The sequence below is a fragment of the Macaca thibetana genome, chromosome 2 (assembly GCF_024542745.1).
Source record: "Macaca thibetana thibetana isolate TM-01 chromosome 2, ASM2454274v1, whole genome shotgun sequence".
NCBI classification, from domain to species: Eukaryota; Metazoa; Chordata; class Mammalia; order Primates; family Cercopithecidae; genus Macaca; species Macaca thibetana.
In genome coordinates this window covers 83,522,866-83,543,214 of record NC_065579.1, presented here as the reverse complement: position 1 = coordinate 83,543,214, position 20,349 = coordinate 83,522,866, and the positions used below count along the sequence as shown (strand labels likewise).

General features: G+C 42.1%; 2 protein-coding genes across 3 annotated transcripts in view; one reads left to right on the top strand and one right to left on the bottom strand.

Moving 5' to 3' along the window:
- Positions 1–20,349, top strand: part of MRPL47 (mitochondrial ribosomal protein L47) — a 195,995-nt gene that overhangs the window by 4,083 nt on the left and 171,563 nt on the right. The gene's annotated exons all lie outside the window — the stretch shown is intronic.
- USP13 (ubiquitin specific peptidase 13) overlaps positions 1–20,349 on the bottom strand; it is a 129,627-nt gene that overhangs the window by 24,195 nt on the left and 85,083 nt on the right. For both annotated transcript variants that reach the window (XM_050780108.1, XM_050780109.1), the window contains exons 11-16: positions 18,397–18,522; positions 16,559–16,712; positions 13,699–13,873; positions 6,377–6,465; positions 3,852–3,974; positions 1,634–1,660 (exon numbers count right to left, since the gene is read on the bottom strand). In XM_050780108.1, the coding sequence (XP_050636065.1) occupies positions 1,634–1,660; positions 3,852–3,974; positions 6,377–6,465; positions 13,699–13,873; positions 16,559–16,712; positions 18,397–18,522 (694 nt within the window). The remainder of the gene's footprint in view (positions 1–1,633; positions 1,661–3,851; positions 3,975–6,376; positions 6,466–13,698; positions 13,874–16,558; positions 16,713–18,396; positions 18,523–20,349) is intronic.

Genomic DNA, 20,349 nt, shown 5'->3' with positions numbered 1-20,349 from the left:
GTAATCCCAGCACTTTGGGAGGCTGAGGCGGGTGGATCACGAGGTCAGGAGATCAAGACCATCCTGGCTAACACAGTGAAACCCTGTCTCTACTAAAAATACAAAAATTAGCTGGGCATAGTGGCGGGCACCTGTAGTCCTAGCTACTTGGGAGGCTGAGGCAAGACTCTGTCTCAAAAATAAAAAATAAAAAATAAAAAAACATTTAAGAAAGATAGGATGCAAATGTCAGTTCATGACAGGTAGTTTTATTTTCTCCTGATTGTTGGTAAGACAGCATGCTTAGATCCAGGAGGAAACAAATGGCCAAACCAGCAACACTAAAAAATGGCTGCATGCTCTCACAGTCAGAGGCAGTCTCCTCTGGCACAGTGAGTTCCAAATGCCCATCACTTCCCATGGCGTGAGATCCCGCAGGTCAGCTCTCCACAGCATTAGACGCAACAAGCAAACCTCTCACATGCCAAGATAGTCTAGTGGCCTGAGAAGCACGGTAATTCCTAGCCCTAGTTCTGGTCCCAGGTCTTGGGTCTCCAAAACTTCCTAGATCTAGGAAGTTTGATCCTCTACAAAATGTCACCTGCCTTGCCCTTCCCACCATTTTTTATAAAAAGTAGAGTTGTAGACCTGTCCCAGTGAGATCTGGGACCTTGTTTTATAAAAACTAGAGTTGTAGACTGTTGAAAAAATTTATGGAACAATAAATGCAAAATGATCCATGGTAAGCATTCAAAAACTTTAGCAGCGGCTATTACAATTAGATTATTCGCAGTGGGAATAGTATGTCCCAGGCTACCCACAGTCCTACCAGGTAGCATGTGAAGATCATGGCAGGCTGACTCTTGCTGACTCTAATCACTCCTCTAACAATCAGCAAAACATAATTGTCTCAAGAAAGGAAACATGGAGGTCTAAGCTACATGATCAATCATTTGCAATGTGTAAGATTCAAACTCCTAAATTAATATTAGTTACTGTCTTGAAAGACTTTACAGACCAAAAGATTTAGAGTATCTAGTGTTAAATGCTTTATCTTTCTCCTAGTTAATATCTAAATACTGTCTATTGTTTTTTTTTTATGTTCTTTCTAGAAAACCAAGAGTATCAACTCCCACAGGATTAGGAACTAAAAGGCTATAAAATTAACAAACAATCCAGTCAAACTAATATCCTTGAGAGCATTAATTAACACTATCATGTCCTGTCAGCTGTGTGTCTTCATTATGTGTCTTACAGCAGGAGAGGAAAAAGTGACTGACCATGTGCCACCATTGCACAAAGAGGCCTACTCAGTGGCCAGAGAGGGAAGAAAGGGCAAGTCTAGCCCCATTCACACAGGAGGAAACTGGGGCAAAGAGAAGGTAAGTAAATTACTTCAGGTCACACAGTCATAAATGGCAGGCCAAGATTGTGACCCAGGGCTGGTTAGCCTCATGCTAATGGTCACTCTCCTGAGCCCCACGGGCCACCTGATCAGTGTGTCACTGACTAGCAGACACAGAGTCGTTCCCACCTGGGAAAAGCTGCACACACACACTTACAGAACAATGCCTCTTTACTGAACTCTCACAGACAAATTCATCAGATTAGTAACAATAGTAGGACATTGGGAAACATTTTTAAAGATACATACGGTCTATCAATTGGTTCATCAGGCGATCTGGAAATTAAGGGAGAGGACAGAAAATGAGACCAAACCATGTTGAAGAGTTTTAGAAAAAGAAAACCCATTGATCCAGAGCATTCCCAATTGCCCTCCCCACCCCTAGGGACCACACATTGTTGTCAGTCCCTCAATCGCACACAGACCACCCCAGCCTCAGTAATGAGAGAAAGTAATAGCTTTCAGGCATTTAGGTTAGTTAAAACATGATACTTTGATTATTATCCTAACAAACTACTATTTCCCTATTATCTCTCTGTTATTTCTTCTTTAAAAAAATTTTTTTCTGGAGACAGGGTCTCACTCTGTCACCCAGGCCAGAGGGTGGTGCAGCAGTCATGGCTCACTGCAGCCTCAACCTCCTGGGCTCAGGTGATCCTCCTGGCTCAGCCTCCTGAGTAGTTGGAACTACAGGCACACATCACCAGTCACCACGCCTGGCTAACTTTTAAATATTTTATTTTTTGTAGAGACAGTGTCTCACTATGCTGACCAGGTTGGTTTCAAATCCTGGGCTCAAGTGATCCTCCCACCTCAGCCTCCCAAAGTGCTGGGATTATAGGGATGCACCACTGTGCCCGGCCTCTCTCTGTATTTTTCTTTTCTTTTTTTTTTTTTTGAGACGGGATCTTGCTCTGCCACCAGGTGGGAGTGCAGAGGCACAATCTCAGCTCACTGTAACCACCAACTCCCTGGTTCAAGCGATTCTCCTGCCTCAGCCTCCTGAGTAGCTGGGATTACAGGCACACGTGGCCACTCCCAGTTAATTTTTGCATTTGTAGTAGAGTCGGGGTTTCACCATGTCGGCCAGGATAGTTTCAATCTCCTGATCTCGTGATCTGCCCACCTTGGCCTCCGAAAGTGCTGGGATTACAGGCATGAGCCACCACGCCTGGCCCTCTCTCTGTATTTCTAAGAGCTCTGTGTAACTACAAACCAAAGATCTTATTATGAACATCAGAGAGAGCCAGAGCAGTACTAATAAACCTTCTTATATTTATCTGATGCCCATGCTGATCCTTCTTTAACCCCTTTAATGAACCAACTGTACTACATGACCTAGAATGTCCCTTCTCTACTCTTTCTCTATAATTTAGCATCTGACCCAGCATTAGAGAACAACAAAATACAGATGCTATCTGAATCCTATCTTGCTCCTTCTAGACTCATCTTCCTTTATACCTGACCAGCTTCACTGTTTAACTGATGGAAAACCTTTAGTAGACGGTCCCAGAGAGCGCTCTGTCATTATGAGTTAATTTACCTGATTAACTCATTAGGAAGATGAACAGTAAACAGGTGAGTGAACAAAGCCAGAATGAAACTGATTTCATCGGGATAACTGAGCTAATAATTAAACCACGATTTTTCTGACACTGTTTTTGAACCCACAAAGGTGAGACAACTATTTTTGGCATGTCTTTTTCCACTAAAAAGTTATGAGGCCAGGCACAGTGGCTCACGCCTGTAATCCCAACACTTTGGGAGGCTGAGGTGGGCAGATCACGAGGTCAGGAGATCGAGACCATCCTCGTTCACAAGGTGAAACCCCGTCTCTACTAATAATACAAAAATAATAATAATAAGGCAGGCATGGTGGTGTGCGCCTGTAGTCCCAGCTACTCGGGAGGCTGCGGCAGGAGAATTGCTTGAACCCAGGAGGCGGAGGTTGCAGTGAGCTGAGATCATGCCACTGCACTCTAGCCTGGGCAAAAGAGCAAGGCTCCACCCCCAAAAAAAAAAGTTATGTATTCTGAACAATGACCAGTGACAGGGTCACAGAGTCAAAGAGAAACTCAAACCTCTTCCTTTCTATGAAGCAGTAACAAAGCTGGGGAGGTAAGATGCCATCATAGTTTTTAAAACCAACTCACGCCGTTCAATTTCCCCTTTAGGTTGTCCAAAGGTACTCCCAAGAATGACAGCTTCCCTAGACTAAGAGCCTACAGAAAAACACTGTCCATTTCGACCACACATGATGGGTCTGTGCCTCTTACAATGTCTATTTTATGTTTACCATTGCAGCTATGCCCCCTTTCTGTGTGTCGGTGGTGGGTTACATCACAGCAAGGCAGCTAGACCCCCAGTGGGTGGTGGTGGTAGCAGCAACACAGTGGTGGAAGAAAGAGACTGTTCCTATAGAACAGGGTGGGAGGGTAGAGCATATTCTCCTGGCAGGAGATGGTACCTTTTGAGTCATCAGGAATGACTATGGGGGGGCTGATGTCTGGAAGTTCCTCCTCTCCTGGCTGTAACCCCCTGGCTCGGAGATGGTTGATATCAAGTAGGTCTGGCATATCAATAGAAACATCTGCAAAATGAGAGAGATTATATCCACTGGGCTCTCCATAATCACTTATTCTGTGCTTATTATAATACCAGCACTATAACTCTACATGCACGTGTCTAGACAGAGCTAAGGGATGTTTTTCAATTCCCTAGAATATGTCGCTCGACCAGCAGGTTCATCAAGACTAATCAGGTATTAGTGGAGAACCCAGGGAAAATACAGTGGGTGGCAGGATTTCACACCAAACAAGAGCAAATCATTTAAGCCTGAGGTCACAAATTGGCAGCCCATAGACCATGTGTGGCCCAGACACAATCTGTTTGATATTTTAGAAGTGTGAACAACAAATTCCAAATTTTAAATCAGAAGATGTAAGGTAAAATCCAGATTTCCAGCTTATTTTGAAAAGCATAAAGCTGTAGCATATGCTCATATGGTAACAACCATCTGGAGCTGATCTTCAGTTTCTACCCTAGACAATGGTGCAATGCTAGTCTGACACAGACCCCACTGCTCCTTGTTGCTCCCTGAGCATCATGTTTGTGCTAATCTGATTCTTATGGTAGCTTTTCTAGTTCATCTCTTTATTCAACGTGGGAACACCCAAGCAAGGCCAAGCTAGCTAGCTACAAGCTTCCTATACTCAGCCCAGTTCCTTCATTTAGATTATTACCCTGTCCTTGTTAGGCATTTGAGTTTGCAACCCCATTTGACAATGCAACCCATTCTCGGATCATGATGGGTACTATGGATATTCTAAATATGGTTTTGAATAAATAATGAAGTTTTAAAGAAATTAATTGAATCTCTAGTGTATTTTTACAGTACTTTTCTTAACTTCTTGACTCCGTTGTTGTGTTGACTTATTCAAATACAAAATTTGTCTGACTGATACCCTGTCAAGATTTAGTATCGCACATATTCAGATGACAATAATGGAAAATGGGTTCAAATGTTGGTACAGGATACATCTTTTGGGCTAGCAAACAACCTGAAAGTACTGCCCCCAGAATCAGTGATGACACCAGGTACATAAATCCTATTTTAAAACAACGACCCAAAGAACAGAGCTTAGTTTACAAAAGCAAATTTAAATTTCAGGAGGCAGCAAAACCAAACATAAAAACTGACCAACAAAATCAATACAACTGCTCCTTAAGAGAAAAATTCAGGTTCATTAAAGAAAATTTTGAGGTTCCTTAAAATTCAGCAAGTCAATGAAATGGGATTCAAATGTTGTATTCCTTTACAGAAATTCCAAGGACAAAGAAAATAAGCAAACTATCTCCAAGGCAATTCAAAGCCTTCAGAACAAGGAAGTTTTTTCTCTCAGTTACTTTTCAGGTCCATGGAAGAAAAGCTGAGTGGTCAACATCCTGCCCTCTTGTCTTCCTCTGCTCACAAAACTATTCCGTCAAGAAAAGGGAGGATCTCCTGTAGGATCAGTAACAGCCCAGCACAATTTCCCATCACAAACAAGTGCTGTGTAACTGTTAGTGCTGGAGGTCTCTAGGAAATCACTCCAGCCGATTCTACATCCTTTTTACCTATCCCCTTCGGACAAGTGCTTAGTTAACCAGCATAAGATTTAGTTGGTTTTTTTTTCTTAAGTACTTAAAAACATAAAAACTTTAAAAGTCTGGCAAATAGTCCAAGGTACTTGCTTGAGAAACTGTACATTCTTCCACGCCACTGAGGACAACCTAGTAACACCCTTGGCATCAGATCATAATGCTGGAGAAAGGCTTTTATGCATTGTCTGAAAAATTAACCTCTAACAATGGTCAGGAACTTTTAAAATTAGCATGAAGAAAACCTCATGAAGCCAAAATCACATCCTTTTGTTTTACTGTCTAATGCAACTGGCTTTTTCTACTTTATTATTAATAATATATGTATGATTTAAGTGAATGTCATCAGCCACACCTGCCTGCTCAGAGGCAGAGGAGAGATGCTAAGAGGAGACTGCATCTTCAACCACTGGCTGCTCAAAGTGTGGTCTGTGGACCAGCAGCACCAACAGCATCAGCAGCAGCAGCAGCAGCAGCATCATGTGGGAGCCTGTTAGAATCACAGGCCCACTCCAGACCTGCCTAATCTGCATCTGCATTTTAGCCAAGATCCCAGGTAATTCATATGCACGTTCAAGTTTGGAAAGCACTGTTTATTTGACAATGTGAGGATTCTGTTTACACTCTTAGAATTCGGTCATTCCAGAAACCATAACTGGAGGGGTGGGTAAGCAGGTGGAATTTGTATTGTCAGTTCTTATCATATACTCTGATTCAAAACAGAAAGGTGAGAATGATAGAAGAATGAAATGGAACTGTTTGTGGCAGCCAACTACATGGGCTCTTTCACATGCCATGTTGTTTAAATGGCTCATTTGATGTTTTAAGCAAAAGCAAGCAAAAGATACCTACCAAATTTTTTGGGAACCCAGTCAAGACCAAAAGTGAACTTCTTTATCTGCACTACCAAGTATTCAGGGAATGAAGCAAAGCGAGATGTTCTGGGAAACACAAGGGGATATATCAATGAAACAAGGCAATAAGTATTGTAATACAGTTCAAAAAGCATATCAACTTTGTCTGAGGCACACCTGGCCATTCCAACGGCTGAACTGAAGAGGAGGAACACACAAACACAGACATATAAGAGGACACACATTCGCTCTCCCCTGCTCATTTGTCCTGTCCTCTTCACAAGAAGAAAATGTTTAACATAGGATGTTATCCTTTAAGAATACTTTTGGCCAGGCACGGTGGCTCACACCTGTAATCCCAGCACTTTGGGAGACCGAGGTGGGCGGATCACCTGAGGTCAGGAGTTCAAGACCAGCCTAGTCAACATGATGAAACCCTGTCTCTACTAAAAATACAAAAATTAGCCAGGCGTGGTAGGGCCACGCCTGTAATCCCCACTCGGGAGGCTGAGGCAGAAGAATCACTTGAACCCCGGAGGCGAAGGTTGCAGTGAGCCAAGATGGCGCCACTGGACTCCAGCCTGGGCAACACAGCAAGACTCCATCTCAAAAAAAAAAAAAAGAATGCTTTTCGACCTGTTTCAAAATTGTTACTTTTACTTTGCTGTGGTGTTTTATATTTCTGAAAAGTGCTTTTCAACCATTTATTTTTTCTGAAATCCTTGCTAGAATTTAGTAGACATATTTTTGACTGTTTATGGCATGCATGTATGATGTACATGTATGTGGGGTTTGAAAAGGCTCCCCAGGTGATCCTGAAACACCCCCACCTCCATTTCCACTTCCACACAGAGTCACTGTCTTATAGCACAGAGTTGGCAGACGAACGGCTTACTGAAACTTTGGTTGAGGTTGACTATTGGAAATGCCAGGGCCTCATTAAAATACTGTGGTACCTAATCCATGGCCACATGGATCCTAGCGGTAGACATATTACGGGATAAGTATCCAAAACATCTGAATCTGGGCCTTGAAGTTTAAAATTAATACACATTACCAGTATCTTGAATCCTCTCCAAACTTTCAGAAAGGCTCAATTTCCTGGGCATGGATTTGGCAATTTTATACACAGACTGTTCAACCTGTACACCAAATTCATACCCTAGTTCAAGCTCTGTTTTTAACAACCATTTTTGTTTGTAGTCAATGTAGGTGTGGTAGGTATATGTAAAAAAGAAAATAAGCTGTTGATAGGTATCACAGATACCTTTTAAAATAAAAAATTCTAGAATATCCTCCCCTATTCCACTTTTCAAATCTAAGTCATTGCCTTCTACTTGTAATGCATCTTCCCAGGATTTGGAAAATTAATGCAAATGTATTGCTGCCCCCTAGTGTCAGAGAAAAGGCACAGCACAGGGACAGAACACGGGACAAAAAACAGTCAAAAGACGTGGATGTGGGTCTTGAAAATGCCACTTCATTCACTCCAAATCTGGGCAAATCACTGACCCTCCCTGATCCATCTACAAAATGGACTTACTAATCATGTCTACCTGCCAGGCCATGCAATGTTCATGAAATGATGTGAAATCGCTTGGCACACTAGAAAGTATTGTATATACCTAAGGAATTAGCATGATTATTTTGTCACGAAAGAGCTAGAAGCTACAAAGCCTTGGATGCTGAATCGAACTGTCACTTATCTGTATTTTACCCCCAGGCAAGTTACTTAAATTTCCTGTATCTCAAATTCTCCATTACAAAGTTGGTAGAAGAATAAAGGCAGTAATATAAAGACGCTCAGAAAATAGGAGCTTTATCATCCCAAGCAACTGATCTACTATTAGCCAGGCTCACTCTCCAGAAATTATATATTATCTCTAATTAGGTTTTTCTATCTTCTGAGAAGCAGTAATAAACATTATTCTTATTTAAATGTCACCAAGTCCTCAACTGCACCAAAAAACAACTTCCATCTTGTATTTTATATATATAATTATATTATTTAATTTTATATATATAATTATATATATAATTTTATTATATAATTTTATATATAATTATATATATATAAATTTTTTTTTTTTTTGAGACAGAGTTTTGCTCTTGTTGCCCAGGCTGGAGCGCAATGGAATGATCTTGGCTCACTGCAACCTCTGCCTCCTGGATTCAAGCAACTCTCCTGCCTCAGCCTCCTGAGTAGCTGGGATTATAGGCACCTGCCACCATGTCCAGCTAATTTTTGTATTTTTAGTAGAGATAGGGTTTCACCATGTTGGCCAGGCTAGTTTTGAACCCCTAACCTCATGTGATCCACCCACCTCAGCCTCCCAGAGTGCTGGGATTACAGATGTGAGCCACCACACCTGGCCATGATATTTTAATGTAAAAATGTTCTTTGTCTCACCTCCTCTTCCTACCACATTAGCTTAAAATCTGGAAAATACATAACAGTGAAATCAACCAAAAGACATTGGTCAACCAATAATTTCCAAAATATGACTCAGGATCCCTGAGACTCTTGAAGCTGCTCTGTGGTCAGTATCTAGGTGGAGTGTCAGCTGTAATACCATAGTAGGGGTAGGGAAATAACTCAAGTTTGGGGCAGGGACAATTTAACACATCACTGTGTTATGGGTAGCTGCCAACCTAAAAGTACCAGAAAGTAGATTTAGATGGTGTTCACATAATATTTGCCCTATTGGGAAAAACATTCTTTATTCATCTTTGTAACCTCTATAGGGTCTCAAGTTGAATCGCTCACATGTAGTAACTGTTCAGTATGTATCCATTCAAATCAATCTCAAAAGCTATGCTTTGCATTCATTTATTGCAGTTTGGGGACATCAAGTTAGTTAAATCTAGCAAAGTTATAAATTATGTTCAGCTTATTCTTTTATTCCTAACATTAATTCCTGGAATTAAAATATTTCTTGGAAAGCGATATGTTTTTAATAAAGATCATTAGAATGTAAGTCATTCTAATGATCTAGATAGACAGCAAATTTACTTCAAAGAGCTGTTATGGGAATTAAATGCTTTAAGACATATAAAGTGCTTAGAGTAGGTCCCAACAACAATATTGTGTTGTTGTTAACAACCTGTTAACATTATTTAAAATATATTGATTGTTCGCTAAATCATAATTAAGGCAAAAATACAATAAAGATGGTATTGAGAAAGAAATATAAAGTGTACCTCTTCCTGACATTCAGACATTAAGATGTCTACAGTACTGAAAACCTAACAACTAAAAAAAATCCGTAATCTTACCCTGTCTGCTTGTTGAAAATATAATCATCAATCCACCACACTCAAATTACATCATCAAAGACAAAAAAAGGAAGATAAAGATAACAGAAATAACAATTCCATCCCATATTTGCTCTGTGTGAAGCACTTTACACGACTTATCTCACTTAATCCTTACCCCAACCCTGTAAAGAAAGTACCATTATTATCCCCAGTTTACAGATAGGGAAGCCGGAGCTTATGGCGGTGAGGTCACTTGGCCAAGGTCACATACCAATAAGTTCTAGCCTGGGCATTCAAACACTGGGCATCTACTCAGAGTCTGTGCTCTGCAACCCCACAGTATGCTTTTCTCTTTAGAAATGATCGTGGGTAAGTAAAAATCTCTCCCTCTCAACTCTTTATCTATCTGAGGGCAGGAGTTAGGTCTTGTTCAACCCATTGCCTAGAATATGCTAAGTGAGTGATAATATTTGCTGGGTGAATAAACGTTCCAAGCACTAATATTCTTCCCAGACACAGTCTGTTCATGATCATTTAAGAGAAGGGTCTTTACGTCTGGCCCACACTGATGCAAGATCCGCCAAGATATTTAGGACATTTTTTTTGCCTCTTCCTGGTCTTCAGGCTCTGGGTGTAACAAAAGAAAAACTCAAGGCCCCAAATTAATAAAATGTAGACTGAATCACAGCTTACACTGCAGGAAATAAAAATAACATCTCTTAGAAATCTACTGAAGTGGTTTTCTCAAAACTTATATTTGAAACATGATAAAGCATAATAAAGAAAAGCAAGACTACAAAAATGTAAGGATAAGCAAGCATGACAAGGAATATAGGGGTGCTCGATAACAAGCGTTGAGAGTTTGAACTCAATCAGACTGGAATGAATCCCATGCCTGCCACTTACTGGCCAATTACGTCTTTTATTTCTTCCTTCATAAAATGAGAAAATAATGGTACCTACCTCAGACTACTAAGAGAATGAAATATGATCATTGATGGGAAATGCTTAACACATGACCTGGCAATAACAAATGTGCAATAAATGACAGTTGCTTTATGACCTTTAACATTGTCTTTTTCTTTCCCACAGGGACTAGTTTTCAATTCGTAACAATTGGATATGCCCAGTACTAATTCTTCTTATGTATATAAAAGGCACATGCAAGAGCATGTGTGTATGCAGACAAAAAAGAAAAGGTAAAAGGTCCTTGTAAGAACTATAGGAAGCAGAAACCCCTCCTCGAGGATTCTAGATAGATAGGCTAGCACTGCCTACAACTGAATATTTTGTAGCATCTGAGGAGAAATTCAGGACAGCATCATTTCTCCATTACAGATGGAATCACTGGGCGGTGACTTTGCCCCAGGACAGAAGCTAAGGTGGGAGGTGGACACAGGAGAAGAATCCAGGTCTCCTGACCACTAGCCCTGGGCTCAGGGAATCTGCCTGTCTGTGGAAAGCTAATACCTCTCAGTCCGCATTTTAAAGATGGGCCATTTCCAGGTGTTGTAAACGCTGCTTCCTGGTAAGACACTTATAGGGAGAGGCAGGCACAGAGAGTGTGTCACACCCTGCACTTCTAAGACACCAGGCACTTTTCTGAAGAGCAGAAAGGTGTGGCCGAGGGCCAGGCAAGTGAACAATATCCCACTCTGCAGCTCACACCTGATGCTGGGGCTTTCGAAGCTTCCAGGCCCCATGATCACCTTCCACCTCCAAAATGGAATCAGAACAAAAGCACAAAGAGAAAAGGATAAATGTTCGAGGAATCAGTCTTACACCTACTGTCAATGATTTTTAAAAATTGCTTCCATCACTAATAGAGGGTGTAGAGGTCTAACTGCCCAAAGATATCTCTGAGTTGTAATAAAGTATCTCTCACACTGAACTTGAGAACTCAACAACTGTTATCTGCAAAGACACAAACAGGCACATGCACATGTGCACACATACACAACATGCACACACACAACCACCCACGCCTACAACTGAGCAGTCCTAGGATGAACACTCACCTAGTGATGGGCAACTGATCCCAAATGAACTACTATTAATTTCCCTTGAATAAGGAGCTTTTTAAAAATAATTTTAACAAATATGGCTTGTTTTTCCTTTTTGAAATAAATTGTTTTTGCTTTCCTGTTGTTAACATATGAAGTCTATAATCTGAAACACAGCAGAAACCTGAGGGAGGGGTTTCACAGAGAACATATAATATAGGCTGAGGCCAGACATGGTGGCTCATGCCTGTAATCCCAGCACTTTGGGGAGGCTGAGGAGGACAGATCACCTGAGGTCAGGAGTTCAAGACCAGCCTGGCCAAATAGTAAAACCCCGTCTCCACTAAAAAAAACAAAAATTGGCTGGGCGCAGTGGCTCACGCTTGTAATCCCAGCACTCTGGGAGACCAAGGCAGGAGGATCACCTGAGGTTGAGAGTTCGAAACCAGCCTGACCAACATGGAGAACTACCATCTCTACTAAAAATACAAAATTAGCCAGGCATGGTGGCACAGGCCTGTAATCCTAGCTACTTGAGAAGCTGAGGCAGGAGAACCACTTGAACCTGGGAGGCAGAGGTTGCGGTGAGCCAAGATCGCACCACTGCACTCCAGCCTGGGCAACAAGAGCAAAACTCCATCTCAAAAAAAAAAAAAATACAAAAATTAGCCAGGCTTGGTGGCACATGCCTGCATTCCTAGCTACTCGGGAGGCTGAACCAGGAGAATTGTTTGAACTCAGGAGGCGGAGGTTGCAGTGAGCTGAGATCATGCCACTGCACTCCAGCCTGGGTGACAGAGCGAAACTCCATCTAAAATATATATATAATATATATTATATATTATATAGTATATATTATACATTATATAGTATATATAATATATTATATAGTATATATAATATAGTATATATAATATATTATATAGTATATATATTATATAGTATATAGTATATAGTATAAATATTATAGTATATTTATATATTATATATTGTTATATTATATATTATATAATATAACATTTATTATAATATATTATATATTATATAATATTTATTATTATATATTATGTTATATATTATATATATACAGGTTGAACTGCTATTGAGGCCATGGTAAAAACAGCCCACACCAGCTGTTCCATCCTTTAATCCCCTTTATGTTAGCCAAAATCTCAATCTTAGCCTCAAAGAAAAATGGCCAAAGAATATCTGAATGTAGCAAAACTTCTGGAGCCAAACTTTCAGACCTCCCTTTGTTTTTTGCCACTGTAAGCACTGTTTTTCCAATAAGTGCAGTGATATGAAGTATGTTGGCAAGGATTCGACTGTATCAAATCAACTAGGGTGGCAGATGGGGAAAAAAAACTTGTGTGTGTCTGACAACCAGCCTCACAATGTGAAAACAGGACATCTGACTAAACCCTGAGCGGCTCATTTCAGCAATGCTCAGGAGACTTCCTGTCCACTTTGAGATGTCCTGAGACTCCTAGTCTCCAAGGAGAAACACAGTCAACTAAGTTCTAGACCAAGTCTTTAATTATGGAGTTAAAATATAGCACAATGGAGTTTAAATATGGAGGCCTGTCTTAAGTATTTTTATAATTTCTTCATTAATAATGTCATTCTTGCCATTTGGGAGTATGGGATTGTTTCTTTGCTGTACCCTCTTGGTGAGAGAGGGGCTGGGGGTGTGGGCAAGGTTGGGAGGGAGGGAAAGAGGAAGGAAGGAAGGAAGGAAGGAAGGAAGGAAGGAGGGAAGGAAGGAAGGAAGGAAAGGCAGGCAGGCTCCTAATAGAGAATAAATCACAGCCTTACATTTAATAAAAGAAAAAAGAAAACCCCTCCTTAGCATATAATATAAATCACAGGCCTGTTTTATTGGGCACGTCTCACACAAGTGAAGTATGACGACAATTAGGGTGTGTGAACCATAATCCCATCATCACACATGAACAAATACACACAGACACAAAGAACACCCACTCCCTCTCCCCTATCCCTGTCCCCACCTCTAAAGGCCCCTCCTCACCCCACTGCCACCACACATACACACACTTACTTCACACCCGCAGACTTCGCTTGTAGGGCACTGCTCCAGAAATCATCAACGTTGTCTGGTTCAGAGAAGGCCTGAAGGCAGGCACTAAATGGGATCTTGGCACGCACCAACTCAGGAAGGGGTCTTCTGTTTGCTTCTGCTTCCCTTCTTGTTAGTTCATAAGCGATCAGTTCATCTGAGGGAAAGAGCAAATGAATGACCTTGCAATCGCTCTTACCCTACGGAAATGAAAAGCACCCTCTTTGAACAGTCTTCCCTGAAGGCTCCTGGGCTGGGCCAGGGTTGCTTATTTGTTGTCCTTTACAGAGCCAGATGCGCCTGCTGAAAGGCTGTTCTGGGGCTGTCTTTAGAGTTGCACCGACAGGTGGCGTTGAGCCATTCACATCCTTTTGCGTGCTCCCCTTTGAGACTGACAGGAGGGAAGTGTGAGCTTGGCCTGGCCTGGGTGGGTGAGAGGGTCAAACCATGAGTGTGATATAAATGCCCATGAACCTGGTTTGTCCAAAGGCCAATCCTGGCTTTATTCAAATGCCATCCTCCCAAAACAAGGCCTTCACATCAGAGTATTTTATAGCCAGTGAAGGTCCAAGGGCTAACCTCTTCTCAGTCCTTCACTGCCTTGCTGAAGAACTGAGGCCCAAAGTCAAAACCAGCCAATTACTGACAAAGCTGGACTTCAAACCCTGATCAGCACTTCCTCCACAACCCAACAGATGAGGCCAGAAAGAGATGTTATATTGTGTAAGGGGATCAATTTTTGCCAATGATCACACACATAGACAGAAGTAACAAAAACATTCCTGTTAACTCTAAGCTGTTTAAAATAAAATAACCAAAGGCAGGAAAAAAAAAAAAAAAAAAAAAAAAAAAACACCACTGCTAAGCGCCTGACAAGAACCAAGAACCAGATGCGGTGTTATACATTTTCTGATTTGGTTCCACCAGCAGCTATGATTAGAGGTCATGGGTCCCACAGAGGTGTGAGGCCAAGGAGGAGGATAACTACAGGACTGCAGTTAGCCACCATCACACACCCATGACAGTAACCAACACTGCCAAGACAACTTCCTGTGGAGGTTACCCAACACCTCAGACATAGGGCTACCAACCTCGAAGGCCTCTGTGCTATTCCTACTCAAATGATTAAATACAAAGGGAAAAAGAGGAAGCTCCCAAGCACCAGCAGATCTGGTCCTGGAAACTAGCCTGTAGTCAAAATTTTATATAGATCTGAATGGCCTTTCTGGTCATTTCTTTTGTATTACCCAAAAAAGAAAAAAAAACAAACAAAAAAAACTCCTGATTTATCAATTTGTAAGTACACTTACACACATATCTGTTTTCCTAAACACATCTTAGATGCTTTTAAAATTCATTCCCCTGTCCCCAGTCAGTTTATGATGTACTTATATCTAGGTTGCTAACATTAGATATTCCCAGCAGTCAAATTCCAGAGACTAAATTATAAATCTCCTTTCTGAAAAAAAAATAGTTATCACTAATAAATGATAAACAGAATTAGAAAAGATCATGGACCTGAGCAGACATGTGAGTCAGTAACCCTGAGGTAGACAAGAGAAACCACTGAAGCCTAGTTCTAACAAGGAAACAAACAACAGACTCCCATTCCCTTGTTTCTACACTGGAAAGATTTTGAAATTGATCAAAAACTGCATGAGCATATAGAAAATGAAAATCATTTCATCTCAAATCATCATAACCATCACTTTTCAGTTAACATCATAAACTGACCCATGACTCCCCACACACAAGAAAGAGGAAAATGGGCCATCCAGGGATTTGCTGAACTTTTTTTTCTTTATTCTAAAAAAAAAGAAAAAAAAACAGGATACATGTGCAGAACGTGCAGGTCTGTTACACAGGTATACATGTGCCATGGTGGTTTGCTGCACCTATTGTCTTGTCCTCTAAATTCCCTCCCCTTTCCCTCCACCCCCCAAGAGGCCCCAGTGTGTGATGTTCCCCTCCCTTTGTCCATGTGTTCTCAATGTTCAACTCCCACTTATGAATGCGAACATGCGGTGTTTGGTTTTCTGTTCCTGTGTTAGTTTGCTGAGGGTGATGGCTTCCAGCTTCATCCATGTGCAAAGGACATAATCTCATTCCTTTTTATGGCTGCAGAGTGGAATTGCCGAACTTTACAAAAATGACTGGTTCACAGGAGATGAGCAATCCAGCAGCTATTTTATCTATTTTGCTTATACGATGTTAATTCAAAGAAATACCATTTGTCTATTCTGCCTAGGAAGAACCAGATTAGACTGATGGAAGGAGAAGGCACCAAACATGAATGCCACATCTCTGCCTCCTTCTCTCTTCCAAAGTCCAGAGACCCTTCTAATGGGCTTTGCCTTTACAAAGAACCCTGACACAATTTATCTCCCAGAAGAGGTGGCTGAAATACTCATGTGCCAAAGCCGGATTATTTCAAGAGACCTCTGCTCAAATGTCTAACTTTAAAAAATACAGTCCTGATCATTTCCCTCAGACTTTATAGCACAACTTATAAATGACAGTGTTAAAGAATTTTCTACATATATCATTACCAATAATTTTCCCCAAAATTATGCTGACTCCATACTCAGTAGTTGGCCAAATTTATAGGCAGTGAAGTAGGTTCGAACCATAACGCCTCCATAAAACCTGTGATGCATTTGATTCTTCTCAAAGGAAAAGTCACATGGGAACTAACAAAGAGATGAAAAGAGATGAGCAAAGCAGACATCATCTGGGCTGGGTCTACTCCTGACACACTTCAGTGACTAAACCATTCTCTCTGATTCAAGGGTTTTCCCATATGAAGACACACAGTACTAACTTCCCGCTTTGGAATTGTTACCCTTGTTGGTTGCCGCCTCCATGGCCACAGGTAACTGCATCAGGTAATCCACCCTCTCCGTGTAGCGGACTTTCCGGGTCTGACAGCACTGAATGCGTTCTTCCACCAAAAAACGAAAAACATCGCTTGGGTTTTCTGAGCCGATGCGGTTCCTCTGAAGGATGGATTGTATCAGGTTAGTAAATGCTTGAATATTGAGCCACTAAGACTTACTAGAAAATGAACTCTAAACCTGGTGTAAACAGTTGGCTTTATTAAACATTTCCTCTGGGCATGCCCATTCACCAATGCACTTTAATAGCAAAACACGGGAATTTATCTAAAGTCCAAAAATGGGGATTGGTAAAATAAAATACAGTTCATCATGGATTACTATGTCAATATTATTAAATTAAAAACCATGGGAGAGAAATTCATAGAATGAAAAGAAAGGAGGAGGAGAAGCCAATCAAAAGAGAAAGGGAAAAAAATAAAGGGCTGCCCCAGAAAAATGAAAACATGTACAATATGATTATATAAATACACTCATATAAATTAGGTACAAATAAAACAGAAATCATGCTCTGTTAACAGATGTAACGATGTGGCAAAACATTTAAGTGAAAACGCTGCTTACGGAAGGGCATGTAGAGAATTAACATAAGACCTGGAAAGTGACGGGAAGGGCTGATGCCAAACTGTGAACACTGGCTGTTGGCCGGGCGTGGTGGTTCATGCCTGCAATCCCAGCACTTTGGGAGGCAGAGGCGGGCGGATCATCTGAGGTCAGGAGTACGAGACCAGCCTGGCCAACATGGTGAAACCCCATTTCTACTAAAAATACAAAAAATTAGCCAGGCGTGGTGGTGGGCGCCTGTAATCCCAGCTACTTAGGAGGCTGAGGCAGGAGAATCGCTTGAATCTGGAAGGCTGAGGTTGCAGTGGGCCAAGATCATGCCACTGCACTCCAGCCTGGGCGACAAAAAAAAAAAAAAAAAAAAAAAAAAAAAACACTGGCTGTTTGCAGGGGGGTGGCATTAAGGGGGATTTTGATGTTCTCCTTTGTGTTTTCTATATTTTCCACAAAGAACACTGTTGTAACCAAGAAGGGGAAAAAAAAAAAAGTTGTTTTTTCAGGGGGAAAAAAGGCCTTTACTCAGAAATTCTCAGTGGCTTTCCAGCTCACATCTGTAATCCCAGCACTTTGGGAGGCCAAGGCAGGTGGATCACGAGGTCAGGAGTTCAAGACCAGACTGACCAACGTGGTGAAACCCTATCTCTACTAAAAATACAAAAATTAGCCAGGCATGGTGGCAGGTGTCTATAATCCCAGATACTCAGGAGGCTGAGGCAGGAGAATCACTTGAACCTGGGAGGCAGAAGTTGCAGTGAGCCAAGATCGTGCCACTGTACTCCAGCCTGGGCAACAGAGCTAGACTCCGTCTCAAAAAAAAAAAAAAAATGTTTTTAATAGCATTCAATTCTGATGTGAGCAGAGTCATCATCTTTGAGCAGTGGCAGGACACCAAATACCATGCGGGGCTCTTAAGGGACTTTGTCACAAAGACCAGGAAAAATAAATTGTGAGTGGAATAACTGGCAAGCACTCCTATAACACATATAGGTTAAGAGGAGCACAGAGATCCACAAGTGTCTGGAAACTAGCATGTGAAGAGCAGTCACATCAAGTGGGCTGAGCAGAGAGTTTCCAGGGAGCTGATTCTGAACCAGCTTCGACAGGAGAGACTGAAGCAAGAAGAGAATGGGGAGGCACTCTGATCAAGCCACAGCGGACTGCACTGAGTGGCTCGGCACCCTTCTTACAACCCCGCTGAGCATCGCAAAGACTGACTACTCACCTCTACTAGATTCACCAGGTGCAAGAAGAATTCCTGGGCATCTTGCTGTCTGTTAGAGGAGAATTCCGGGTGGCTCTTGCTTACAAAGGCCTTAAACATGCGCGGAGAGATCCCGTTCTGCTGTGGCTAAAGGATAAAAATGAAATGGACTTACAATACTTTGATGCACGTTAACAGTCCTAAGAGGCAAGCAGAGCAGAGTCCACCATAAACTCAACTTTCCAGATGAGAAAACTATAGCCCAAAGAAGGTAAATAATGATAATGCCCAATACTCGCTGGTGTTTACTATGGGCCAGGCCCTGTACTATGAAACTTATGAAGAACACAGAAGGAGACTCTTCCTGTTTACTCAAAACTAGAGACAATAGGTGACACACACTTTAGAAAGTACTCACTTTCTAAAGACAGGCACTAGGCTCATTCTCACAGGACTTGCTACACAGTGACCAAATGTCACAGCCCATTTCAGAGCAGGCTAGAGATGACTTGGGAGGAAAGGTTTCCAATGGAAGTTAAAAAGAGAGGCCAGGTGCAGTGGCTCATGCCTGTATTACCAGCATTTTGGGAGGCCGAGGCGGGCGGATCACCTGAAGTCAGGAGTTCAAGACCAGCCCAGTCAACATGGCGAAACCCCGTCTCTATTAAAAATACAAAAAATTAGCTGGGCATGGTGGCACGCATCTGTAATCCTAGCTACACAGGAGAATAAGGCAGGAGAATCACTTGAACCCAGGAGGTGGAGGTTGCAGTGAGCCAAGATCACACCATTGCCCTCTGGCTTGGGCAACAAGAGCTAAACTCCATCTCAAAAAATAGATAAGTAAATAACTAATAAATAAATAAATAAAAGAGAGGAGAGCTCTGCAGCATTTCCCCTTCCCTTCCATGAGGATATCGGAGAGAATGCCTCCTGAAGAATGGAGACTTGCAAGAAAGAAAAATGGCATTGCACAGCCCATTAAAGCACTGCAGAGGTGCTCAAGCTCATGAGCCCACCCCATACTGTTTCCGGACCAGAGCACAGGGAGTTCCCAGGAGCTTGTAGAGGGCTTGCCCGTCACCTGGCTGCAGCTGCTAGGAAGGCTGCAGGGGAAGAGCAAGCAGCAGGGCAACTCTGTCAGGACAAGGATGTTGGATTTCCTGGGGGACCAGCAGGACAGCTCAGAATCAGAAGACAGCCAGGTGACCCATGCAGGACCTTGCAGAAGTGGGTGGACTCTCTGCCAGTGGAGAAGGCTCAGGGCAGCTGGGGGTGAAGGCTGCAGAGGCCAGCTGGACAGAGCATCAGGGAAAGATCCTTGTAAGGTCCCTGAGGGTGGGATGACAGTTGCGGGGAGGCAGCTCTAAGAAACCACTAATGTGCCCCTACAAAAGGCCAGCCATGACAGGAGACATGCGGCAGCCCAGAGGGAGCGCACCAGCACTTGGTAAGTGAAAAAACTCTGCCTACTTCTCTAATCTCCAATTCCCTTGACCCTTGACTATGGAGGGGCCAGCAGCGGCTGGAAAGAAGCAAAGAAGTGGAGCAAGGACCCCCACATACACCAAAAAAAAAAAAAAAATAGATGCCGACACTAATGCTTCAGCACTGCTGTTTTCTGAAACTCTTGAGTTTGGTAGAACGAAGAAACCTAAAACTGGCTTTTTAATACGATAACCTACAGAAAATCACTAGGAATCTAGGAGATCTGCCCAGGATGCTCTGAAGAGGCAGGTGGGAAGATTCCACATCGCCTTTGGTGACAGAGGTATGCACCTGATAAAGCTGTTTCCCAAATGTTTCCTCCAAGTTCAGCCCATCTGCTAATGGTGATACCTACTGTCTCGTTAATACTCCTGGTAACCCTAGAAAGCGGGCACTAGTCTTATCTTCACTCGGGAAGCTGAGACTGGTAGAGAAGTGCCAGACAGGCCTTTCAGCTCAAAGTGGTCTTAACACCCAACTGCCATG